We start from the raw sequence: 22,625 nt of genomic DNA on the forward strand, positions 1-22,625 counted from the left end.
AGCCGCAGAGCCGCCCAGGAACCGGTGGCTCTTAGCTGCGGTGCGACCTTGGGGTAAATGATCAGGTACGAAGATGCTACTAGCGCCCTGCAGGCTACAGGGACCTTATCACTGTGGTCGGTATGGACGTCTGCTGCGGCGGGAGACTATCAGCACCGTCGAGGACACATGTCAAGGGAGAGCAGTCGGAGAGAGAGCGCGCCCTCTGCTCTCTGCTGCCCTGCTGCTCTGCTCACTGCTGCCCTGCTGCCCTGCTCACTGCTGCCCTGCTCACTGCTGCCCTGCTCACTGCTGCCCTGCGCCCTGCGCACTGAGCGTGCGAGCCTCTTGGACGGATCTGCAACGGTTGAAACCCGCTGAGAGTCCTGAGATGGTCTGCGACTATTACTACTCGGGCCTTATTCAAGGGTCCTGTGGAGTAGCTCCCCTCTGCTCCATCTTGCTAGCGCCGCTCCCGGAGCGACTTCCTGTGTGCTTATTGCAAGCGCCAAGACGGCGTCTGTCCACGAGCCATGATTGAAGCCCTACCAGATGGTTATAATTACCTCGCAGCCCGTGCAAACCCAACGACATCAGCTCACCGTCCCAAAACAGCCCGCCTCATCACTCCACACGGGTTCGCCCCACACGCCGGCGTGCCCCTAGCCACATCAAGGCTGGCGTGCAGGCCGCACGTTGAGCGCAAAGACGAGCATCGAGCACGGCGCGTTCAGGAGCTGTTTGTGCGTGGTGCCTGGCCGTTGCGGTTGTCGAGAGTGCACGTGTCACGTTGGTCCCTCGCACCACGCCTCGCACCGAGCCTCGCACCGAGGAGATGGGCGGGCAGGTGTTTCGCGACACGATGGGATTGCGATGCACGAGAGGGACTATTTTGCAAAGGCCGTCAGACCATGGACTGAACAGGAGCGGTGCTCAAGTAGCGGCTGTGCTGGTGCACTCATGTCTGAGTGGTACATGGCAGGCAGACACATGATTGCCAGTCGATGCGTGCTCATCACACAGTAGACTTGTGAGCAGTGCATGCGTCTGGAGGGGCTGCGGTGGTGGAGCGGGGTATGCTGCACGGAGTGCAGATGGAAGGAGCTTAGGCGCTCGTGCTGCGGGACGAGTCCAGGGCCCACTCGCTCTGTCACGGCGAACAAGCATGCTCCAGCGGGTTGGGGCGCGGGTTGGGGCGCCGCTTCAGCAGCATGCCATGGTCTTCAATGGTATTGCGTCGGGTGCAGCGTCGCAATTGCAGCGGCAGTCGTCTGGTGCCTGCGAGCTGCAGCTGAGATGATGCGTGCAGTGCTCTGGACAGGCGGCGGCGCCACCAACTCTGGGCCGAAGCCAATGCGCCTAGAGAGAGGTGCAGCGACACTGCGCAAAACCAGGCAGGCGACGTGCGCTTCCCAGCCTCCCTCTGCGCAGCCTCTCCACCGGCGCAGCGCAGCAGAGACTTGGGCGACACGGGCGCCACGGTCGACATTGGCGATACTGACGACATTGGCGATACTGACGACATTGGCGATACTGACGATATTGACGACATTGACGACATTGACGACATTGACGACACCGACGACACCGACGACACCGACGACACCGACGACACCGACGACACCGACGAAACCCTCTGCCCGCGCTCTGCCTTTGCGCCGTGCGACCGCTGTCCGTCGTCTGCCTTGGCGCTGCTGCCAACCGAGGACTGCGTCCCCAGCTGCTGCTGCCCGCCTGTGCGACGTCGGACGTCGAGTCCACGAGCCCGCTGCGATTGCAGTGAGCGGCGGCGTCGCATCGCCCACGACGACCGTCTTGCCTGCACCGAGTCGCGGCATGTCGTCTTCGTAGCGCTGGACGCGACACCGTCTTGTCTGCCTCCCCGTCGACCACGGAGCCGCTGTGCATCGCTCGAGCTCGACAGCCGCCCGCGCCATGTCGGCGCTGCAGCCCGACGCATACGCGCTGCTCGAAGAGGCCCTCGCCCGCCCGCCGAAGCGTCCCGCCCGCCCGCACGAGTCGCGCCGCAGCGACAGCTATCGCCAGTACCTTCCGGCCGCCGTCCCGCTCCAGCTGCAGCACGACGGCTCGCAGTCGGAGGATGACACGGGCTCGCCCGCCAGTAGCCAGCAGAGCAGCCGGCAGAGCAGCCAGCAGAGCACCCCGCTGGCATCGCCGGTTATCGTCCACGGCGCAGACAGCCACGGCCTGCCGCCCACGCCGCCGAGCATCTCGCGCGACGGCCCCTCGGCCATGTCGCGCGAGCTGCCGCCCACCCGCAACAGCCTGACCGGCTCCATCGCCTCGCACCAGTCTGCCCTCGGCGCCCCCGGCGCCCCCGGCGCCCCCGGTGCCCTCAGCACCCCCGTCAACGCGCGCAGCCCGCCCACGCCCGATCCGAGCCCCCCACGCCCCGCCGCCTCGCACACCCTCTCCGTCGACCGCCCGCCGCTCTTGGCCTACCCGTCGTCGAGGGCCGAGTCCTTCACCACAGCGAGAGAAGACCTGTCGTCGGACCCCAGCAACAGTCGCTCTGCCACGCCCGTCATCGACCGCCTGCGCACCGTCGAGGAGGACCGCGGCCTGGGCCTGGCCTTTGAGAAGGACGACAGCGATGCCACGCCCACGGAGAAGCCGCGGCTGTTCTACCCGAGCCCGAAGATGGAGGGTCCCGCGCCTGACCATGACCCCCGGCACGACGATGATCCCAGGCCTGACGACGATGACTCCAGGCACGACGACGATGACTCCAGACACGACGACGATGACTCCAGGCACGACGACGATGACTCCAGGCACGACGACGATGACTCCAGGCACGACGATGCGGATACCGTCGCTGGCGCCGAAGAAGACCAGTACTTTCCTGTCGTGGTCCGACTGCCAGAGCGCGAGTGGAACACGGACCTGATGAGGAACGTGACAGTCCGACGGAGACGCAACCAGGACTCGCTCTCGTCCCACGCCAGCCCGCCCGCGCCTGTCGACACGGCAGCATCCATCGAGATCTTTGCACAGTCCATTGGCTGGCCCGCCCAAGTCCACCCCCCGCTTGAAGAGCCCCTCCACGACAGCAAGAGCAAGCGCATGTCGACGGCGTCCGTAGCCTCGACCATTGTTGCTGCGGTCGTCATCGCCACACCTCCACAGCGGCAACGCAAGCTCCGCCATTCCGCCAAGAACATGGCTCTGCGGAGAGAGTCGGCGTCTCCCCTCAGCCGTGTGTCAGCTACTCGTCCGGACCGCGATTCCATGGCATCAGAGGACGTGCCATTGCACAGGCTGGTGCACAAGAAGGTCACTCTTGCCGACAGGAGCAAGCGCTTCAGCACAGACTCGGAGACTCTCGGTGCATTGAGCTCTGTGGGCACGGCACCTCGCAACGCCTCTCCCTTCTCTGTGCGCAGCAGTCGCACCATTGACAGCTCGGCATACACGCTCGCCCATCAGGAGTCTGTGCGTAGGATCCTGCAGCCCGCAGCTGATATACTCAGCAGATCAAACTCCCAGAGGCAGCCTGACAGGAGCCCGCGTATGCGCACATCCTCGGCGCCCGAGTCTGCGAGAACAGCCGCCGGCCCTGCTAGGACCAGACACATTGTCGAATTGTCGCCTCCCCAAAGTCCACAGCGCGCCACCGCTCTGCCCACCCGCTCACCCGTCATGTCCACCCGCTCACCCGTCATGCCCACCCGCTCACCCGTCATGCCCACCCGCTCACCCGTCATGCCCACTCGCTCACCCGTCATGTCCACTCGCTCACCCGTCATGCCCACTCGCTCACCCGTCATGCCCACTCGCTCACCCGTCATGCCGCCACAGCTGCCGTACTCGTCTCCTGTGTCGGCTGGCGTCAGCCGTCGGCGAGTAGTCTCAGACTCCAGTCGCCCTGGTGACCTTGACAAGCCCCTACCTCGGAACCCGATGGAACATGTTCTCGAGTCCGCTCACCAGAGACTCAGCGTGTATGATGAGAACCCCAAAGATGAGGCGCCGCCGCTGGCCCTCCTCGACCGTGTACGTCTGCTCGTCGCCGAGCGTGAGGCTCAAGACGAGGTTGTGCCTACGCCGACAGTTGATCAGACGCCAGCCTCACCTGGGCGTCAGCAGTCCATGTCGTCACCCAGCCAGCTGTCACCCAGCCAGTTGTCACCTCCAGTACGTAGAGGGTCGCGGTCGTCGAGAGCGAGATCCGAGGAGCGTCGCCGAAGCTCCCTCAGCCAGGATCGTACATCGCCGCTCCAGGATCCACAGCTTCGACACAGCTACGATCGAGGCACCCCTGAAGACTTTTCCCGCCGGAGCTACGATTGGCAAAGGAGAACGCCCGACGAGCATCGCCGCATCAGCTTCGACAGGTCCACAGGGCGGACAGAGGAGCACGCCAACGCCCGACATCTCTATTCGCAATCGACTCCCTTTTCACAATTCTCCGACACACCTGCCGAGGTCAGCGAGGCCACCGCCGTCAGCATCTTCCCTCACAATAACAACTCTCTCGTCGTGGTGCAACAGCCTTCGCGTGTCAATTCGATGGTGCCTGAGCACAAGCAGTCGACGGACGAGGCCTACTTTGATTCGCAGGACGGTGTGCAATTCCGTCAAGAAGTCATCCGGACGCCCACACCACCATTCGTCGATGCCATGGAGGGTGCTCAAGAATCACCGCAAGTGTTCCACACACCTCAGCAACCGACCCTCACGTTCGAGCCGTCGACTCCGCCAATGCAGATTGACCTACCCCAACCTGATGGTGTGGACTCTCCACTGCAGAACCCTCGTTCTGCGCCGGAGCCCCCTAAGATCATGTTCATACCACCGACTCCGGCTGAAGAGCTCGAGCGCACGCTCGAAGTTGGCCCGCCAGGTCCGCCGAAGCGTTCTGACTCGCACCCACAACGTCGCCTCTCGCTAGTCCAGCGTGCGCGTCGCTACTCAGACAACTTCATCTCGCCGTTCTTGACTCGAGCATCAAGCAACCGCGGCCGCCACTACAGCGAATCACACGCACGCTCTCAGTCCTCCCATCGCAACCCCGAGGTTCCTACTGTCAACGACGAGGACGGAACCCTCCATCCCTTCTGGCGACCGCGCGGCTTCTGGGACGGCTTCGAAGACAGCGACTCTGACGACGAAGACAACGTCCTCCCAACCGGCGGCGACACAAGCGACATTGAAGACCCTGGTCCGGAGCCGTACCCACGGCGCCGCAACACCCTGCGCAAGCGACTCACAAACGGCATCCAAGGCTCCGGCGGCTTCCTAATCGGCAACTCACTCGGCGTCGAAAGACACGGCACCAACCGCCGCCGCCATCACGTCACACTACCGACAACAAGCCGGCACGCATCCTCGCCCCGCATCCTCATGGAATCTTCTCGGTCCCCCCGATCCTCAAGCAGCGGAATTCGCAAGCGCGGATCACAGCCTAGTCTCCGCTCCTCAGCTTCCTTTGAGCATCCCGGCGCGAATCGGCGCCAGTCTTGGCGCAAGGGCAGGGCGATTCCGGGGTTGAAGGGCTACCAAGTGCAATACATCGGGGTCAGCGGGATCAAAGACCGATTGAAGGAGCGCACGGCGGAGAAGCGGAGAGACAAGATCCGCAAGAGTATCGGGAGCAGGTATTACATCGAGCCGAATGATGTTGGCGGAGGTGGTGCCATGGGGCCCCACTGAGGCTGACGCGCACGCTACGGCCATGTTTGATGCGCTACTCGACTTCTTACCTAAGGACAACTCTTGCCCCGGCGTCTTTACATAACACCCCAGGTCCCGACCGCACAACTGGGTCAGCCCACGCCTCAGCTATGCTTCCAGAAGCCGTGCTCACCTGACCTCTTTCCCTGGCTACTACGCTTCACCTGGAGCACACCTGCTTCTATCCTCCCGATTCCTCCTTCCTCCGATACCCTCGTGTCGAGCACTGCGCTCGGACGCCTTCTCCATGTTTCGCCATTTACTCCGCGCTTCAGCGGTAGATTTATACCACCATGTAACGACTTGCGGCATCGCAAACGGCTGCATTAGCCCATGACGATTTCGAGCTTTTGAACATTCCCTGTGTTCCTGGTAGCACTCTTGAGCTTTTCACGACCCCTGTTTGATACCACCATGTAGCGACGACACGTCGCATCACGTGCAGTAATATCCGCACCTTGCCCATCTGCACCTACTTGGCTTTGTTGCGAGCGTATTTGTACATTGCGATATCTGCGGCTCAGCAACAATATCTACTTAGATTCCACCATTGTCGCAAAGAACGACTGGGCAGTGAACGTGGCGTCTTTGCAGGATCCAAGACGGACTGTATATGTCTGCACTATTTTTCTGGCTATCTCTATTATCCGCAACCGTCACCTAATCTTTACAAAAGTATTTACGCAGCACCCGAGGAATGACATATTTTCGTTATTTCGCTATCTCAAAGGCGCTGGTGAACGGACTTGGATGGACCCTCGTCCCACAATGCAACATGCAAAATCCACAAAAGATAAGCGTCTATTTCACTTGGTACGGATGGCTTGGTCATGGCTTGGTCCCTGTTCCGATCTGTTCTTTTCCCTGCGCGCAAGCATCGCGCGCGGCCTTGGAGCGCGAAGCTTGCAGACGCCACGCGCCTTGCCTCAGCACCCCAGATTGCTCTCGACCTTCCCAACGCCCCGTCCGCGCGCCCTCGAGGCACGCAGCGTCTGGCGATGTGCAGAATGAAGTTGATTTGCCGCATGCGGCCTAGTCCGGCGAAACCTCGCTCTGCGGTACCTGCACTAATTTTCTTGGCAGCTCAAGGCGGCTCCACACCAACGCTTCTCGGCCTTTTGCGGCTGCTGGCAAAGTGCATCGCCAATTATCAAATGCCAACCGCCGCAATAGGGACCCACGTACCTGGGGTAAAACCACAGGCGCGCCTTCGATGACCTCCACATGGACCTTGGGTCTGTGCCAGCCCGGTGTCGGTCGGGCCGAACGAATTCTGCTTAAAGTCGTACTTGGTCGTTGTTGTTGCTGGAATTCCCATTCTCGTACCGTACGCTGGTTTTTCTTACCCCGGAGCAGACAGGATGGGTTTCTTCAACGAAAAGACGGGCCAGGATGTCGAGGACGGCAGCCAGCTCAAGGCCGAGGAGACCAACGCGCAGGGCCAGACGGATGCTGTCTTTGGTGAGGTCGTCGAGGGCGGGCCCAACTACCGCAACGTACGTCTCCATACCGCATCCTCTTGTTACCTAACGATTACTAACGGCCTGGTAGGTCAGCTGGCTCGGGTCTTCGATCCTGATGATGAAGACGCAGATCGGTCTCGGTGTGCTGTCTATTCCCGCTGCGTTCGACACCCTGGGCCTCATCCCGGGTGTCATCTCGCTGCTGGCTATCGGCCTCATCACGCTGTGGTCGGGCTACATGGTCGGCGTGTTCAAGGTCCGCCATCCTGAGACGTACGGCATCGAGGATGTGGGGCAGAAGATCTTTGGCCGCGCTGGTCGCGAGGTCCTCGGTCTGGGGTTCGCGTTATGTGGGTCATTACCTTATGGAAACATGGTCCTCCAGAAAAGCAGTGGCTGACGAGAATAGTTTGGACGTGTGTTGCCGGCTCTGGCATGCTGGGGATTTCCATTGGCTTGAACTCGCTGTCGGAGCACGGCGCGTGCACCGCCATCTTCGTGGCTGTGGCCTGCGTCGTGGGCTTCTCGCTGGCGTCAATTCAGACTCTGGGCAAGATCTCCTGGATTGCCTGGGTCGGTCTTGCTGGTATCCTGTCAGCTAGTGAGTATCCACGCACCGCTGACCCCGAAGAACATGCGTACTGACGACTGTAGTCATCACCCTCACCGTGTCGGTCAGTCTGCAGGACCGCCCCTCGGCGGCGCCGCAGTTCGGCCCCTGGGAGTCCAACTTCGAGCTCTTCAAGTCGCCTACCTTTGCTGAGGCGGCGGCGGCGCTGTCCAGTCTGGTCTTCGCGTATGCCGGCACGCCCGCCTACTTCAACATCGTCTCCGAGATGCGCGACCACAGGGAGTACTTCAAGGCGCTGTCGCTGTGCCAGTTCGTCATGACCGCGCTGTACGTCGCCATCGGCGTCGTCGTGTACTTCTACTGCGGATCCTACGTGGCGTCGCCCGCGCTGGGTTCTGCGGGTACTCTGATGAAGAAGATCTGCTACGGCCTCGCGCTGCCTGGTCTCCTCGCCTCCGTCATCCTAGTCACTCACGTAAGTCCCCCTCTCCCCCTGCGAAGTTCCGCAGAGCATCCGCTCACAACCGTAGATCACGGCAAAGTACTTCTTCATCCGCTTCCTGCGCGGCACAAAACACCTCAATCACAACACGCCTAAGCACTGGATCGTCTGGTTCAGCCTAACCGCCGCCGTCTCACTAACAGCGTACATCATCGCCTCGGCCATCCCGGTGTTCGGCGGCCTCGTCTCGCTCATCGGCGCCCTGCTGGGGACTCTCATGTGCTTCCAGCCCATGGGCTGCATGTGGCTGTACGACAACTGGAACCGGTCGAACCGCGACTGGCGCTGGAAGGCCATGGTTGCGTGGAGCGTGTTTGTCATCGTGTCCGGTACGTTCCTGCTCATCGGCGGCACGTACGGGTCGATTGTTGGAATTATCGATTCGTACAACAAGGACGGCGGGACTAAGGCGTGGACGTGTGCTGATAACTCGAATTCCGCCGGGGGTCACTAGCTGGTGGACGGCGAAGTCGCGGCGGCTTGGTGTCTATTCGGTCCTGGTTTTTTAGCGTGGCGTGTGCGTGGCTCGAATCCGAAATGAATATAAATAAATCCTTTCCCACAAGTCCACTGGGCAACCCCCGAATCCCGTGATTCTAGATGTGAAGCAGAGATGCCGTAGTTCAGGAGCTCATACGCCACGTACAGACTGCGTCCCCGGCCCGCAGAGCCGAGGGAAATCTAGTCGTGCTTCTCAGTCTCGTGTCCTACTGTAGCCGCAAGGTACGTGACGTGAGATCGGGCTGGGGTGCGACGAGTTGGCGGAAGGTGGAGGAGATGGTTCTAGTGCAGAGAAACGAGTAGACAATGATATGCAGACTGCGGAGAAGATGAAGACGGAGATGGAGATGGAGATAAAGATGGAGATTCAAATGAACAAGAATGGAACACAACGCAGGACAAAGTAAATCGCACGACGCACGACAACATCGCAATGCCCCCGGATATCCTAGGCTTCTCATCTACAAAGTACGCACGCATCCCACACCCCAGTCCTCCAACAGCCGCAGCTTCCTGGACGAAGCCGGGCCGTTTTGCGCTCGTCTCGCAGCTGGCCTTTCAAATGAAAAAGAGGATGAAAGCGAGCGAGTCTTGCGATAAATAATGACGGCTGCGGTGTGGGTTTTGTAGTTCATACCGTCGGGACGCGAGCGACTGGGTGGGTGGAGGCGGAACGTACGGGTGAGGCGCCGCGATAAGGAGCGGAGTCGGAGCGGGTTTCCTGTTTGGGATGCGGCGCATCCTGCGTTGGCTTGAGACTCTGCGGATGACATGGGCCTGATGCTGTGGAACTATGGGTTTGTGGTTGGGTGATTGCGGGTTTGGTTTGTGACTAAGTGGATGTGATCTTGTCGGACAGATGTGCACTACATGAGGTGATTCTGAAGACGCTCTTTGTTAGCTAGTGCACAGCGACCCGACCCTTCCATGTTGCGTTGGAATCCGGGGATGACACCAAGAAGTCTGTGACTCGACGCGGTCCTCCATCTCTCCACCTACAGGGCGCTCTTGATGCCCTTTGTCTCTCCGATCCTGAACACGTACTTCACACCGCTCGCCTTCCCGTCTCGCAGATTCTCAAGCCCCTTCTGTACGCCCTCAAGTCCGCCAGGAATGACCTCGTACGGGTGCGGCGTGAAGAAGCCCTCGGCGAGCCCGCGCGCCATGTATCGGAACATGAGATATGCGTAGTCCTTGTCGCTCCTGTGACTCTCACCAACTTGTGTCCTCGTAAGCTTGACGGACTCAGGGACACCCTCGTACGTCTTGGTCGGCAGCACCACCGTCAGATGACCCGTGGGCTCCAGCACCTGGGTGATGTTGGTGTATGACCCGTGCTCGGAGGTAGCGTCGAATGCATGCCAGAGCTTCTGGCCCTTCAGCGCGTCCTTGATGCCTTGCACGACCGCCTCGTTGCCCTTGCGGTAGTCAACGATGGTGTCGCCTTTGCTTCGGTCGATCAGGCCTTCGACGAACTTCTCGCCCCGCCCGGCGACGGCGATGATCGGGTGGATGTTGGCGAGGTTGGCGAACTTGATTGCGTACGCGCCGACTGCAGCCGCGCCGCCGTATACGACCAGCGGTGTGGGTTCTGTCGCAGGTGTCCAGGGATCGGGGAGGCCGAGGCGCTGGTGCATACCGAGCGCTGCCGTCATGGCAGCGAGGGGGATAGTCGCCGCCTCTGTCGGAAGCAAATCAGCATCGACTCTTCAAACTGGTAAGAAATCAGATAGAACCGACATACCCTCAAAGCTCAGATGCTTGGGCAGGTGGAAAGTCGTGTGTTGCCAGCCAACAGCATACTCGGCGAAGCTTCCTCCAGGGGTCATCATCTCGTGGAAACTGGCGACGCGGTCGCCCTTTTTGAATTCCCAGACATTCGAGCCGACGCTGTGGACGATGCCGGCGATGTCGTCGCCGCTGTTGGCGTTGTAGCCTGGGACGAGCTCGGGGATCTTCCAGTCCTTGGGGTTGCTGCCAGAAACTACGACCTGGATGATCACCTGGTCGGGCTGCGGCTCTGGGATCGCGACGTCCTGGATCGCGGTCTTGAGACCCTTTGCGACAGTTACTTCCTTCATAGTCGGCATTTTGGTTTGTGTGTATTGATCGTCCTGGCACTCTCTGTCAGGAACGTTTCCAGTGTGGGTTCAGGTGGAAGAGCGGCATTTTCTCGTTATATCTCCGTTGCAGTGGAATTGCACATGAGACGTCACGCAATGTGTTGCTTGGTAATGACGAATGTGGGGTAGATACGCTTGTGTACTGCCGATGGCAATTATTGTGAGTTGTCGACTCGCATGGTCTAAGTTGTGTTAGCCTTGCCGAGGATCGCCGAACGCTATGTACTTTGTAGCGGGAGGAGTGTGTACGCAGGAATGGCCGTGGTGATGAGATTTTGGATCTTGCCAAACATAACTCGTAACATGAGCGTCAATGACGGATGAATATTGAACAGTGAATCAAGCGGACGCGTTCGAGGTCTCACGGTACGGGCACCGGGGGTCGACTAAGCATATTTCCGGGTGCAAGTATCGCATGAAATAAATCGTATGTACACTTGCTGTTGCATTTTCGCCCTGACACATACACTGTAGACTAGTGATCATGTATCGCCATCTTCATGAGGCAGGACCATCGTTCAGAAAACCTGCAATCTTTCCTTCCATCCATCTGACATCCTTCTCGTTAGCACCACCACCCGCGATATGACCCCAGATACTGGGCACAACCGCGACACGACCGCCTTTCAGGTGCTGCACTTCCGCTTCGTTGGCCCTTGGACGGAAGTATTGATCCGTCTCGCACGGCATGAGCAGCACTCTCGCATCGATGTGCTTCAACGCCTTGATCAGATCACCCTCTGAACTCTGCCAGCACCTGGTAATATCACCTCGCTGCCACATGCCCAACATCGCCAACAAATCCTCTCCCGTCCAACCCTCATACCCCTTGTATGTCGCATTCTCGTCCCACGCCTCCAAACTCTCAAATCCCATTTCCTTATACAGCTCCTGATCGAACCACTCCGCACTGGTCAGCCATGCCGAATACCCCTTCCCAAATGCCCTAATCCCCGACTCAGCATTCTTCGAATTCACCAGCGCTGTCTTCGGACCCTCCAAGAACTGGAAGTTATGTCTCGACGTCTTGGCAGATGAACACACGATCACCGCATTCTTCACAAACGACCGGTGCGTCGTGATCCAGTGGTACGTAATCTGTCCGCCCATGCTGAAGCCGAGCATGACATCCACTTGCTCGATTTTCAGCTCCTCGGCGAGCAGCTTGTGCTGCGCTTTGATGCAGTCCATGTACTCGAGATTAGCAGGGAAGCTGGGGGTGTTTGAGGGCGAGGACGACTCCCCGTTGCCGAGTAAAGCGATCACGATTACTTTGTAGTCGCGCAGCGCGTAGTCGGCGTATGTCAGTGTTGTGGACAGACGGCCTCGGAAACACGTGTGCACTACAGCTATCTTTTCTTGTCGTGGGTTGAAGATTTGGTAGGCAAGGCGGACATTGGGCAATGTGTCGCCATTGTGGAAGGTGAAATTGGGGACGTCGTAGTAGCGAATTGGTGGTGGGCCTTGGGAGGTCATGTTGGCGATTTTTGTGCTTGATTGACTCGTATCTTGGATTTCAGATGCAGTCGGATGTTGTTGATATCTTAGTATGATGCGGAGAGTGGAGTTACAGTTGAACGGCTGATGATGACGTAACGTAGCGCAATGGAGGACAGCTGCGTTCGATGACGGTAGCAATCATAACCACGACAGCACGACATCAGCATCAACATACCGACGCCCGCTGTCGACAAACTGTTATTGCAGATAAGTTTGCATACCAGCTGTTTCAAACAAGACTTGCTGCGCCGGCTGTCACAAGCGTCAAACACAAAATCAAACCCGACCTATATCTTACCATCAACGAAATCCACGACCATCAGGCTACTACACTTCTGCTTTCACGTCGGAAGCATGCATTGCCTGTGCTACGGACGACTTGCATTGGGCGTTGCCTTGCCTACAATAGCTGTTTACTTGACGCCAAAGGACGAATGCCCCAAGGAGCAGCCAATGAAAGCATTGGAGAAGACGCAAAAGACCAACGAAACTGATCAAAGACCTCTGCATACCATTTGAGATGTTGTCTCGATGCTCCCGATCTTTGTTCATCGCGTTCGGTCCATCGTTCGGCTCCCGTCAAACCTCGGTCCAGCCCCACACACCCCACACTACATGTACAGAATTCGATGGCGCGTCTCAGAGCCAGTGCACAACTTGGAGAGATTTTCAACCCCTTGACAGCTTGCTTTGACGAGGATTTGGTGCCGATCGGACCACGGGTCACCTTATGGGCCTTGCCGTCGCTTCCCCTCTGCCCAAACGAGTAGAAGTATTTTCACAGTAATATGGTTATTTGACGATACCAAAATCCCACTGAGGGATTAAACAGTCTGGGCTCGTGGGCAAGTTTGCTTTTTACCACAGTTCTGAATTATCACTAAAAATCAAGAGTCTAGAGGTACAATACTCCCTTAGCATCTCGTAAGCACCTAGTGCTTCGAATCTTTTGACGAGCCCCTGACCGTTCCTTTCGAGCCTGCATCGACCGAGACTGAACCGTTTGGCCTAGGACTTTGACCACAAGCTGCGCGTGGAGATTCCTTCGTGTGATCTTAGCGTGTTCTAGGACATCAGCCAACTTTGACAATGACTCACTACACGCGCTACCTCATCATCTTACGCTGCGACTGCTTTTGTACCGTGTATATAAATCCCTTTTTGTGCTATAACTCCATGAAAAAGTCCTTGGGCTTGTGGTTTAGTGGTATAATTTTCCCTTAGCATGTCGATTGCAATCTTGTCGATTGAACCACTTGAGAAAATGGGAAAGGTCCTGGGTTCGATTCCCAGCAAGTCCAACTTTTTGCCGTCGAGACGCTTCCAGGAGGTGTGGGTCGGTAAAAATGCCGTCCTGGGTGAAGGTCGGTGAAGGTCAGTTTTTGACTAAGTCAAATCAATGGAATGAACGACTAACCAACAGGAATGTTGAACGGGCTCTTCTTGCCACCCTGAGGCTGCTTTCTTTATCGGTTTCCGTCGCGCGGCCGAATGCGTTGGTTGCAAGTGACTGGATGTTATGGCGAGACCACCACACCGCAGACCTTCCAGCGACACTTCGGCTTTGATCTGATCCAGCTCCACGGCTTAGATCCATCACAGACCCATCTAATCTACGCTTACACGGTGCTATTATCTTAGGAGGCTGCTCTGCTCCAGTTGAGTTCCCGACATTACCGTCCAATCGACAATCGTGGACTTGGGCGATGGTCAGGCAAACGCTTCAGGCAGAACGCGTCATGTACGATAATAGCTTCAATGAAACCCTCCGCCAGGGGCTCAAGTCGCGCGTCGAAGAAAGGATTCGTTAGGCTTCAAAATTTAGACAGCTCTCTCTGGACCTCAAGCGCTACACTAACGTAGTCAAACAATTTCTTGATAACCATCTTCCTGGCACTAAAGGGAACGTTTTTAGAGGCTACTCTTACCTTATAAAGTATATGTGCAAGTGCAGTAGCGCTAGTAAGTTTGTCAGTGCACACTTAACGATCTGTGATGATTTAAATATTGGTGCCAGTACATCGAAGGTCGCAGAGGAAGCTTTTCAGGCTGCTGTTGAAGCTGTTGATCTGATTACGGAGGACTGCCTCCGCGTTCTCGGTGAAATTCGTCAAGAGCAGCAAGCCGAAGATGATACCGGGTCGGGCGAAGATCAAGAAGGGCTTCTTGCTGTGAACGACGCAGATGACGAGAGGAAAACCAGGATCCTGATTCCAGGGCACTTGGACGAATGAGCCGCTGCCCAAGATCCCCGAGGTCATACACTTGGTGGAGACTCTCCAAGCGAGACCGGATCCGCTTCAATCTTTGCAACGGTTGCGGCTGCTCACAGGCCAATCCATCAAGTAGATGTCATGAGATGTAACTGCTTCGGCGGTTCGTATCGCCTTGACTTCAGCCAATTTCATCGTCTCCGTAAATAACGGTTCGTCCCGCAGCTGTATTGGCCATGTTTTCATCATCAGTGTTACTTCGAAGTCTCAGTGTAGGGTATGTCTCGACAAAGAGCAATTCGCCCAGCCGTGCAATAGTTTGCGGGGACACCGGGGTATTTGCGACCGAACATGCAAGCACACTTAGCGTTTCGCGGGGTGATCGACCTCACATGCCTCCGGAATCCCGAGCTCCTCATAGAAGTCGCCAGACACCAAACACAGGCAAGGCGGAATTATACGATACTAATCTAAAGGAGTCTTGGAAGACTTGGCAGCGGAAGCCAGCATTGCGGCACCGCACCAATGAAACCAGCAGACGTCTGCTTGCCGAACATGTTGGCTGGGGTTCGGTATTAAGGGTCATCCGTTGTTTCACACCAGCACTGACTCTATCTTGGTCCATGTCGCCTGAGAAACATCAGACTCTTGGAAGGACCAGTGCACGCCAGCTTCCATATGAAACCAAGACTGCTAAGGGAAGTGGTCACACGAAGGCTTTCCGTGCTTAGCCTACTACGGAAACATCCCCAATAGATCTAAAAAAACATGGTCCTCCAACCGGAGAATTAGATCATTAGAACGAGAGGTGGTGCACTGTTTCTACGATCGGAAGGGGAGCTCCTTTCTTCACAGTATATAAGCAGCAGCACTCCGATGTACTGAACGATTATCAACATCGATCGCAACTTGGGAACAATGCTTCACTTCTCCCTTCTCGCATCTGCGCTGGCGCTTGTTTCTGCTGTTTCCGCCCAGTGCGGTTCAGGCACGCCCGCAGCCAGAGTCACTGGCTCTGGCAGCTCTTTCACCGCAACCCGAGGCTCCACCAACGTCTACACTGGCTCAGACTACCGCGCCGCCATCCAGGCCGCTGTTGACTCCATCAGTGCCGGTCAGCGAGTCTCGGTCATTGCCTCCGGTTCCATCGGCGCAAACACCATCACCATCCAGGCTGGTAAAATCTTTGAAGGCTGCGGCACCATCAACACCGCCAATCGCTCCGGCCGCGGTGCCATCGAGGTCACCGACGCAAACAATGTTCAAATTCCTTACCTCACCATGACTGGTGCGCCCTACTTCGGTCTTCGCTTCTCCGGTGCCAACGGTCTCATCCTCGGCAAGATCACCATGAACCTCAGCGGCGGTCTCGGGATCCGCTTCGATCGCGATCGCGCCGCGCAGTCCAACGTCCAAATGGACGACATCCGTGTCACTGGCGCCAGCTCGCACGCAGTCGAGACATGGAATATCGACGGCCTGACCATCAACCAGGTCATCGCCCGAAATATCGGCGAATCGGGATTGCTGATCCAGAACTCGATCAATGTCAAGGTTGGTCTCGTCGATGGTGACAATGTCGGTGCAGGTACCGGATATGGTACGCTCCGCTTCGCCAACCGTAACGGCCGTAACGCGAACGGCAACTACAACACTAACGTCTACATTGACAAGGTCAAGTCGCGTGGTGGTGGCCGTGGCGTCTTCTGTGTCTCCGAGTCCGGTGCTGCGGTCATCACCACGGTTGATCTCGCCAACAATGGCAATAACGCTGTCCTGATCGAGAACTGCTACAATGTTTCTATCCGTGGCGGAACTGTCAACGGTGGTGGTGAGGTTCGCGTCTCTGCTCGCACTGAGTTCGCTAATACCCGTGATCTCTGGATCACGCTCAAGGTTGATGGCACGACTGTTCGCGAGTCTCCCTGTGCTGACAACAGCAACTGGACTCTGACGGGCAGCGGTGCGAGGAATATTTGCTAGATACTGGGTTGAGTTTCTGCTAGGACCCACACTTCTTCGTTATATTTATTGTCGTTGTTTGACGTCAGATGGAAATCAGTTCTTGCTTGAAAATGTCTCGATCTCTCGATATGTCACAGTCACATCCACACTACTTAGGGCGATCGTGTTGTACTATATTGGTCCAACGCACGCTATCTTCTTTTGGAGATTTGCGCGCCGGCCGCATGGCCCACTGTCCACATAAGCTTCCAGCTTTTAGGAAGAAGGTCAGGTGGCAGGCTTCTCAAGATGGGAGCGATATCTGTGGCGCGAAGACGTCCCAAACTTTCGTTGTAGATCAGGTCTTGTGGGCCCTGAAGATGGGCATGGTGCCCTTCGTTCCATACGGAGCAAAGGTACCTCTGTTTCCCATGACGGCTTAGCCTTCTTACTCTCGGTCTCCTTACTTTCAGCCCAAGTAAGAGCGAGAATTTTACCCATTAGCCGATGAAAGCGCGATATTACTATTGCTGTCTTTTTGTCATTTCAGTTTGATGCGTCGAATCTCATAAACAAACAATCAGAGGTCTATGTCATGACTACTACACGCTACAAATCCCAGCCATTCCGAAATGACGCCATCAATGTCCGCTTACAAGTCGACAAATTCACCGCGTAGCATCGGGTCATCGCGGACCTGCTGTAAGTAATCTTCTACCTTCTGGACCAACGCTGGAGTATCGAAACCGAAGTACTTGTACGCTGCCTTACCCGGTAGGCTATGTCCGAAGCGCTTGATACAAGCTCCCGCGTCAGCGTACCGCTCCCATCCGTTTGGCGCGTATGGTTCGATGACGATAGCTGGAATGCCTTTGTGTCGCCGCAATATGTCCCGCTTATACTGGGTTGGCTGGGCATCAAAGAGACGCTGGCAGGGGAAGCTGAGAACTCGAGCTTTGATGTTCTTTGCCTTCAACTCCTTTGCTGTGTCAAGGGCATGGCACAGCTCCGCACCAACACCAATCAGGGTCACGTCAGCGTCTTCAACCTCTTCGATGACATAGCCGCCTTTTGCTACCAAGTTGCGCTTGGTTTGCGGCAGTTGCGGCAGGGCGTGTCTTGACGTGGAAATGATGGTCGGCGTGTTTTTAGCCTCAATGGCCGTGATCCAGGCGCCCGCTGTCTCTTCACTATCTGCTGGACGGATGTAGAGCAAATTTGGCATCGCGCGGTAAAGATTGGCCAGCTCAATAGGCTGGTGAGTTGGCCCATCCTCACCCATACCAATGGAGTCGTGAGTGGCAGCGTGAATGACCTGAAGATGCTGCAGTGCACCCATGCGAACAGCGGGTGCTGCATACAGGTAGAACATGAAGAAGGAAGATGTTGTAGGGATGAATGTATTGGGAGCGAAGGCGGCCAGTCCGTTGGAGATAGCACACATGGCGTGTTCACGTACACCATAGTGGATGTATCTGCCGTTGTAATTCCCGGTGATACCGCAGGTGGTCTTCAGATCAGGCTGCGTGTTGTTAGCGAATGCTGATCATTAAGGGTGCGTGGAGACTGACATGCTGGAAGTCGACCTTGTCTTTCCACATCATGTTGACCGAAGGAGAAAGATCGGCGGTGCCAACCACGAAGTTCTTGACCTCCTGTGCAATGGGGTTGAACACCAAACCAGATGATTTCCTTGTGGCTGTGGGCTGTCCAGGGAATGAGGTAGGTATCAGATCCTTCCAGTTCCCAGGAAGATGACCCCCTACGCGGTTCCTGAATTCAGCACCAAGCTCAGGGTACATCGCCTCGTACTCTTGCACGGTTTTCTCCCAGGATTGAACCAGCTCCTCACCTCTCGACGGTAGATCCGCAAAGAACCCGCGAACGGTTTCGCTGATGACGAAGTGCTCCTCGGGGTTGAAGTTGTACAGCTTCTTCATGTGGGAAACATCAGCGGCACCAAAGGCAGCTCCATGAGCAACTGCATCACCGGCTACGGCACTTCCCAGACCAATGATTGTGCGAACGTTGATGAAAGTTGGCTTGTCGGTGGAAGCTCGTGCATTGTTGAGCGCGCCAACAATGCCCTCAATGTCGAAGCAGCCATCCTCGATGTCTATAACGTCCCATCCACATGCACGCATCTTCATGTTGACGTCTTCGGTATTTGTAAGGTCGACACTGCCATCGCAGGTAATCTGATTGTTGTCGTAGATTACAGTTAGATTGTTCAGCTTGAGGTGGCCAGCGAAGGACATCGCCTCCAGCGCCACACCTTCTTGCAGACACGCATCGCCGATCATACACCATGTGTGGTTGGACACTACATCGAAACCTGGCTTGTTGTACGTTGCTTGTAGGTTTTTGGTTGCCATGGCCAGACCAACGGCGTTTGCAACACCTTGGCCAAGAGGCCCTGTCGTTACCTCGATACCCTCGTGTTCGATTTCTGGGTGGCCGGGGCAGAGCGCATCGACGCGGTCAGAGTGATAGGATTTCAGCTGATCCAAAGTCATGGCCTTGTAGCCTGTGAGGTGGAGGAAGGAATATTGGAACAGACAAGTGTGTCCTGGTTCCGATTAGTAAACTCGTGCATGGGGGGTGTGACGATCAGAATCTCACCGTTTGATAGAACGAAGCGATCGCGGTTGAAGTAGGTCGGTGTGTGCGGTGCATAGCGCATGACACACTTCCAAAGCGCAACTCCTATCGCAGCCATACCAATCGCACCTCTGTTTGTGCGTCAATATCACATCCTCGTGAATATACTGAAAGACATACCCTGGGTGCCCGCCATTGAACTGTTGACACAGATCTGCAATCAACAGTCTGAATGACTTCAAGACATGGTCTTGTTCGTTTGTGAGCTTACAGACCGCCGCTTGCTCGATCTGCTCTTCTTTCTTCAGGCTTTCTACGACATTCTTGCCATAGTTCGTCGCACCGTTGACTTGTGTGGTATCTTGTGCGAGATGCATGGTATTGGAAGTGTTCTTTGGCGAGCAAGGGTCTGAAGGGCTCAGAGACAACAAGACCTTTTCAAGGCTCCTGAAGACGAGATCAAGACCATTCTGATGATTGCTCTGGCACGAATGCGACGGGTTTCCCGATTGGGGAATCCGGGCCAGTCGGACTCAAAGAAACAGACCCCCATGGATTCCTATTGGTCAACAGCATATCGGATGACCACTTGTGGAATCCAGTCGATTGGGAGAAATCAGCCCCTCAAATCGACGACCCCCGCCCATCCGCCACTAAACATTCGGCTATACAACAACCGGATGGTAGCCTTTCGACGCGTTGCGCGCTCAACATGGCGTCTTTACTCCTTTCCGTCGCTGTAGAGATTCTTGCTTCCCACATATGTCGCGCTGTAGATACAACTTTGTCAGGTAGACGCAATGGCGCCCGTAATTCTCGACTCTCCCTTGAGCGACATGAGATCTGCTAAAGTTACGTCACATACCATGAATGGAATGGCTGGAAAGAAAATATTGTCAACACCGCTACCGAACCCGTCACTACAAGTCACCGCAGACCACAACTTGAAGCAGGAGGATGCACCTGTATATGCGCCATGCCATGGCGAAGTTCTCTTACACATCAAAGCGACAGGTGTTTGCGGGTATGTGTTCTACACCTTCCATCGTTGTTCTAGCCGCTGACACCTACAGGTCTGACATTCACTTCTGGCGGACAGGAAGGATAGGCTCACTCGTAGTCGAAGGCGATTGCATTCTAGGCCACGAGGCGGCCGGTGTCGTCTTACAATGTGGCGAAGGCGTGAACAACCTCAAGCCTGGTACGTTATGCACATATAAATGAGACATAGCCGGTTCTGACGCTTTTAAAGGTGATCGCGTTGCCATTGAACCTGGTGTCCCGTGCGCGACATGTTTTCTGTGCCAGGATGGCCGTTATAACCTCTGCGAAGACGTCCAATTTGCAGGCGTCTACCCTTATCATGGCACGATCCAACGTTACAAGACACATCCTGCAAGGTGGTGTCACAAGCTGCCAGACAACATCAGTTATGCAGAAGGCGCATTGCTCGAGCCATTGTCAGTGGTCATGCATGGCATCAATTCGGCAGGGTTGTCGCTTGGTCGCGGTGCTGTCGTCTGTGGCGCTGGGCCCATTGGCCTCATTGCGCTCGCAGCTGCGCGAGCAAGCGGCGCACACCCGATCGTCATTACAGACCTGGAACCGAAGAGGCTGGCTTTTGCGAAGACATTCGTCCCTTCAGCTCTCACGTACCAAGTCAGTCGGGATCTGGATGAGGAGGGGAATGCAAAAGAGATCAGGAAGTTGTTCAATTTCGAACACGTCGGGGAGTACGGCGCACCGGAGGTGGTGCTGGAATGCACAGGTGTTGAGAGCAGTGTGGTCACCGCAGCATATACCGCAAGGAGAGGTGGCACAGTTATGGTGATTGGGGTAGGAAGGGAGACCATGAACAATTTGCCCTTCATGCATCTCTCGCTTGGAGAGGTAAGGTCGTTGTGCTTCACGTCGCGACAAGACTAATATTTTGACAGATCGATCTCAAATTCATCAACCGGTATCGCGATACATGGCCTGCCGGCCTACAATGTCTCGCTGGGGGCATTCTAGATCTCAAGCAACTCGTCAGCCACACGTTCCCGTTGGAGAAGGCCTTGGACGCGCTACACACATGTGGCGATCTGAGTAATGGAAGCATCAAAGTGCAGATCATCGACGAGGTTGACAACGTGCTGTTCACTGATACAGTCATACACCACCAAGATTAAAAATGTCTCAAAATTATCTTTCGTCACGCTGCTGTAATCGTGGTGTAAGTCAACTAGTCTGCGACGCATTTTTCGTTCTAACACCGGATTTGTGTGCCTGAGTCCGCCCAATTTGACTCTATTGCGAGTGATTGTATACTGTTGAAAATACCGCTCAAGCCCTATGCCTGTCTTTGGCTGTCGCAGATCTACTACCACAATCTAGATTCACAGACAGCTGATTCGTAGTCGTTATGAGTTTGTTTTGCCAGCTCGCCACTGACCCTGTCCTGTGGCTGTCAGGATAGTCTCAGGACCTAGAACCTCGGACGCAAAAGTAGCGCCTTCGTTTACTCACGATCGGTATTGTAGCAGATCGGCAGCGTGTCGGTGACAGGAGGCGCGCCGAAAAGTGGAAGGTTCGGTTATGAGGAGGCGACACCAAAGCGTCAGGTGTGGGAAAGATCCTGCACTCGCGGGAGCGATCTGTTTCGGGAGATCGTAATGACGGCGCACAACGCTTGCGGAGAGGATTGCTCGTAACGTTGTCTGAGGATAGCATCAACTTCTCCGGATTTGAAAATCTTGGCATCTCCACAACGTTAAACCCAGACCCATAGCTCGACGGTCGGTTCTGAAACCACGGTCCTGGGTCAAACCAACGAGACCTCATCTCACAATTGCTCTCCAACATCATCTGCCATCGACTGCGACGAACCATCATCTCCAACATGCGATTGTCGACCCAAGCACTGTCTGGTGTCGCTTTCGCCCCAAGTACGAAGTATTACGTGCGGCTTGTTGGCTTCTCTACTGAGATGTCTTCGAAAGCCCCAAATTGTCCAACGGGTTCTCTCTTATCAGCAACGTCATTTCCTGGTACCTCATCGACCGCATCGTCCGTCGTGATCGTACATTCTGGGATCTTGTTGTGTTTACAATTGCCCTCTTTGTTATGGCTGGCTGCGCAGTTGCTGGAAGCAAACCTGCACTCAAGGGCGCGATATCCGTGATCCTTCTCTACTGCTGGCGGTACAACGTCACTATTACTGACACCACTTACACCATTCTCTGCGAGAAAGGTACCTTCCACATTCGTGTCATGACGACTGACATCTCTTTGACGCTGCAGAACACGCTGCCAACCATGCGGTCCTTCGTGCTTCCATAGTGAATTACCTCAGTTGAGCCTTGGCGGTTGACTGGGCTTCATCTTTAGCGGTCTCTCATTCTGCTGCTTGATCTACGTCTGAGTTTACCAGCCCAAAACTGCTGGTCGCACATACGGAAACCTTGACGAGATGTGCATGAAGGGCGTCCCAGCCAGGAAGTTCAAGACATACCAGACCGACCCGCATGCTACAGGCGCGGCTGTGAGGGA

At 56.0% G+C, this 22,625-nt stretch overlaps 9 protein-coding genes and 1 non-coding gene across 10 annotated transcripts; 5 read left to right on the forward strand and 5 right to left on the reverse strand.

Annotated features, from left to right (window-relative positions):
- Positions 1 to 1,202: 1,202 nt before the first annotated feature.
- Positions 1,203 to 1,817, reverse strand: M421DRAFT_3584 (uncharacterized protein; the record flags this gene model as incomplete). The annotated part of the gene is made up of 1 exon (XM_033589647.1): positions 1,203 to 1,817. One exon carries the CDS (start codon positions 1,815 to 1,817, stop codon positions 1,203 to 1,205), a length of 615 nt encoding a protein of 204 aa, XP_033450781.1.
- A 97-nt stretch (positions 1,818 to 1,914) lies between these two features.
- On the forward strand, positions 1,915 to 5,655 carry M421DRAFT_58302 (uncharacterized protein; the record flags this gene model as incomplete). Its single annotated transcript, XM_033595586.1, has 3 exons — positions 1,915 to 2,621; positions 2,796 to 3,681; positions 3,802 to 5,655. 3 exons carry the CDS (start codon positions 1,915 to 1,917, stop codon positions 5,653 to 5,655), a joined length of 3,447 nt encoding a protein of 1,148 aa, XP_033450782.1.
- Positions 5,656 to 6,875: 1,220 nt separating this feature from the next.
- Positions 6,876 to 8,920, forward strand: M421DRAFT_376277 (uncharacterized protein). Its single transcript, XM_033589805.1, has 5 exons — positions 6,876 to 7,172; positions 7,228 to 7,489; positions 7,549 to 7,740; positions 7,794 to 8,185; positions 8,241 to 8,920. The coding sequence occupies exons 1-5, from the start codon at positions 7,038 to 7,040 to the stop codon at positions 8,664 to 8,666; spliced, it is 1,407 nt and encodes a 468-aa protein (XP_033450783.1). The 5' UTR covers positions 6,876 to 7,037; the 3' UTR covers positions 8,667 to 8,920.
- Positions 8,921 to 9,708: 788 nt separating this feature from the next.
- On the reverse strand, positions 9,709 to 10,794 carry M421DRAFT_99826 (GroES-like protein; the record flags this gene model as incomplete). Its single annotated transcript, XM_033598808.1, has 2 exons — positions 9,709 to 10,394; positions 10,458 to 10,794. The coding sequence occupies 2 exons, from the start codon at positions 10,792 to 10,794 to the stop codon at positions 9,709 to 9,711; spliced, it is 1,023 nt and encodes a 340-aa protein (XP_033450784.1).
- Positions 10,795 to 11,232: 438 nt separating this feature from the next.
- M421DRAFT_418841 (alpha/beta-hydrolase) lies at positions 11,233 to 12,405 on the reverse strand. The gene has a single exon (XM_033591913.1). The coding sequence runs from the start codon at positions 12,310 to 12,312 to the stop codon at positions 11,335 to 11,337; it is 978 nt and encodes a 325-aa protein (XP_033450785.1). The 5' UTR covers positions 12,313 to 12,405; the 3' UTR covers positions 11,233 to 11,334.
- A 1,121-nt stretch (positions 12,406 to 13,526) lies between these two features.
- M421DRAFT_t41 lies at positions 13,527 to 13,637 on the forward strand. Its single transcript has one exon. It is a non-coding gene; the product is annotated as a tRNA-Ala (tRNA).
- Positions 13,638 to 15,467: 1,830 nt separating this feature from the next.
- M421DRAFT_58450 (uncharacterized protein) lies at positions 15,468 to 16,532 on the forward strand (the record flags this gene model as incomplete). Its single annotated transcript, XM_033595603.1, has 1 exon — positions 15,468 to 16,532. One exon carries the CDS (start codon positions 15,468 to 15,470, stop codon positions 16,530 to 16,532), a length of 1,065 nt encoding a protein of 354 aa, XP_033450786.1.
- Positions 16,533 to 16,999: 467 nt separating this feature from the next.
- M421DRAFT_418843 (transketolase) lies at positions 17,000 to 19,520 on the reverse strand. The gene is made up of 4 exons (XM_033591914.1): positions 19,275 to 19,520; positions 19,116 to 19,225; positions 18,065 to 19,062; positions 17,000 to 18,015 (listed from the first exon to the last, which is right to left on the reverse strand). Exons 1-4 carry the CDS (start codon positions 19,469 to 19,471, stop codon positions 17,146 to 17,148), a joined length of 2,175 nt encoding a protein of 724 aa, XP_033450787.1. The 5' UTR covers positions 19,472 to 19,520; the 3' UTR covers positions 17,000 to 17,145.
- A 236-nt stretch (positions 19,521 to 19,756) lies between these two features.
- On the forward strand, positions 19,757 to 21,353 carry M421DRAFT_418844 (GroES-like protein). Its single transcript, XM_033591915.1, has 4 exons — positions 19,757 to 20,118; positions 20,168 to 20,295; positions 20,347 to 20,984; positions 21,032 to 21,353. Exons 1-4 carry the CDS (start codon positions 19,895 to 19,897, stop codon positions 21,263 to 21,265), a joined length of 1,224 nt encoding a protein of 407 aa, XP_033450788.1. The 5' UTR covers positions 19,757 to 19,894; the 3' UTR covers positions 21,266 to 21,353.
- M421DRAFT_376396 (uncharacterized protein) lies at positions 21,353 to 22,088 on the reverse strand. Its single transcript, XM_033589806.1, has 3 exons — positions 21,923 to 22,088; positions 21,603 to 21,793; positions 21,353 to 21,534 (listed from the first exon to the last, which is right to left on the reverse strand). The coding sequence occupies exons 1-3, from the start codon at positions 21,975 to 21,977 to the stop codon at positions 21,457 to 21,459; spliced, it is 324 nt and encodes a 107-aa protein (XP_033450789.1). The 5' UTR covers positions 21,978 to 22,088; the 3' UTR covers positions 21,353 to 21,456.
- Between the last annotated feature and the right edge of the window lie 537 nt (positions 22,089 to 22,625).

This window comes from Didymella exigua (assembly GCF_010094145.1).
Source record: "Didymella exigua CBS 183.55 unplaced genomic scaffold M421scaffold_8, whole genome shotgun sequence".
NCBI lineage: Eukaryota > Fungi > Ascomycota > Dothideomycetes > Pleosporales > Didymellaceae > Didymella > Didymella exigua.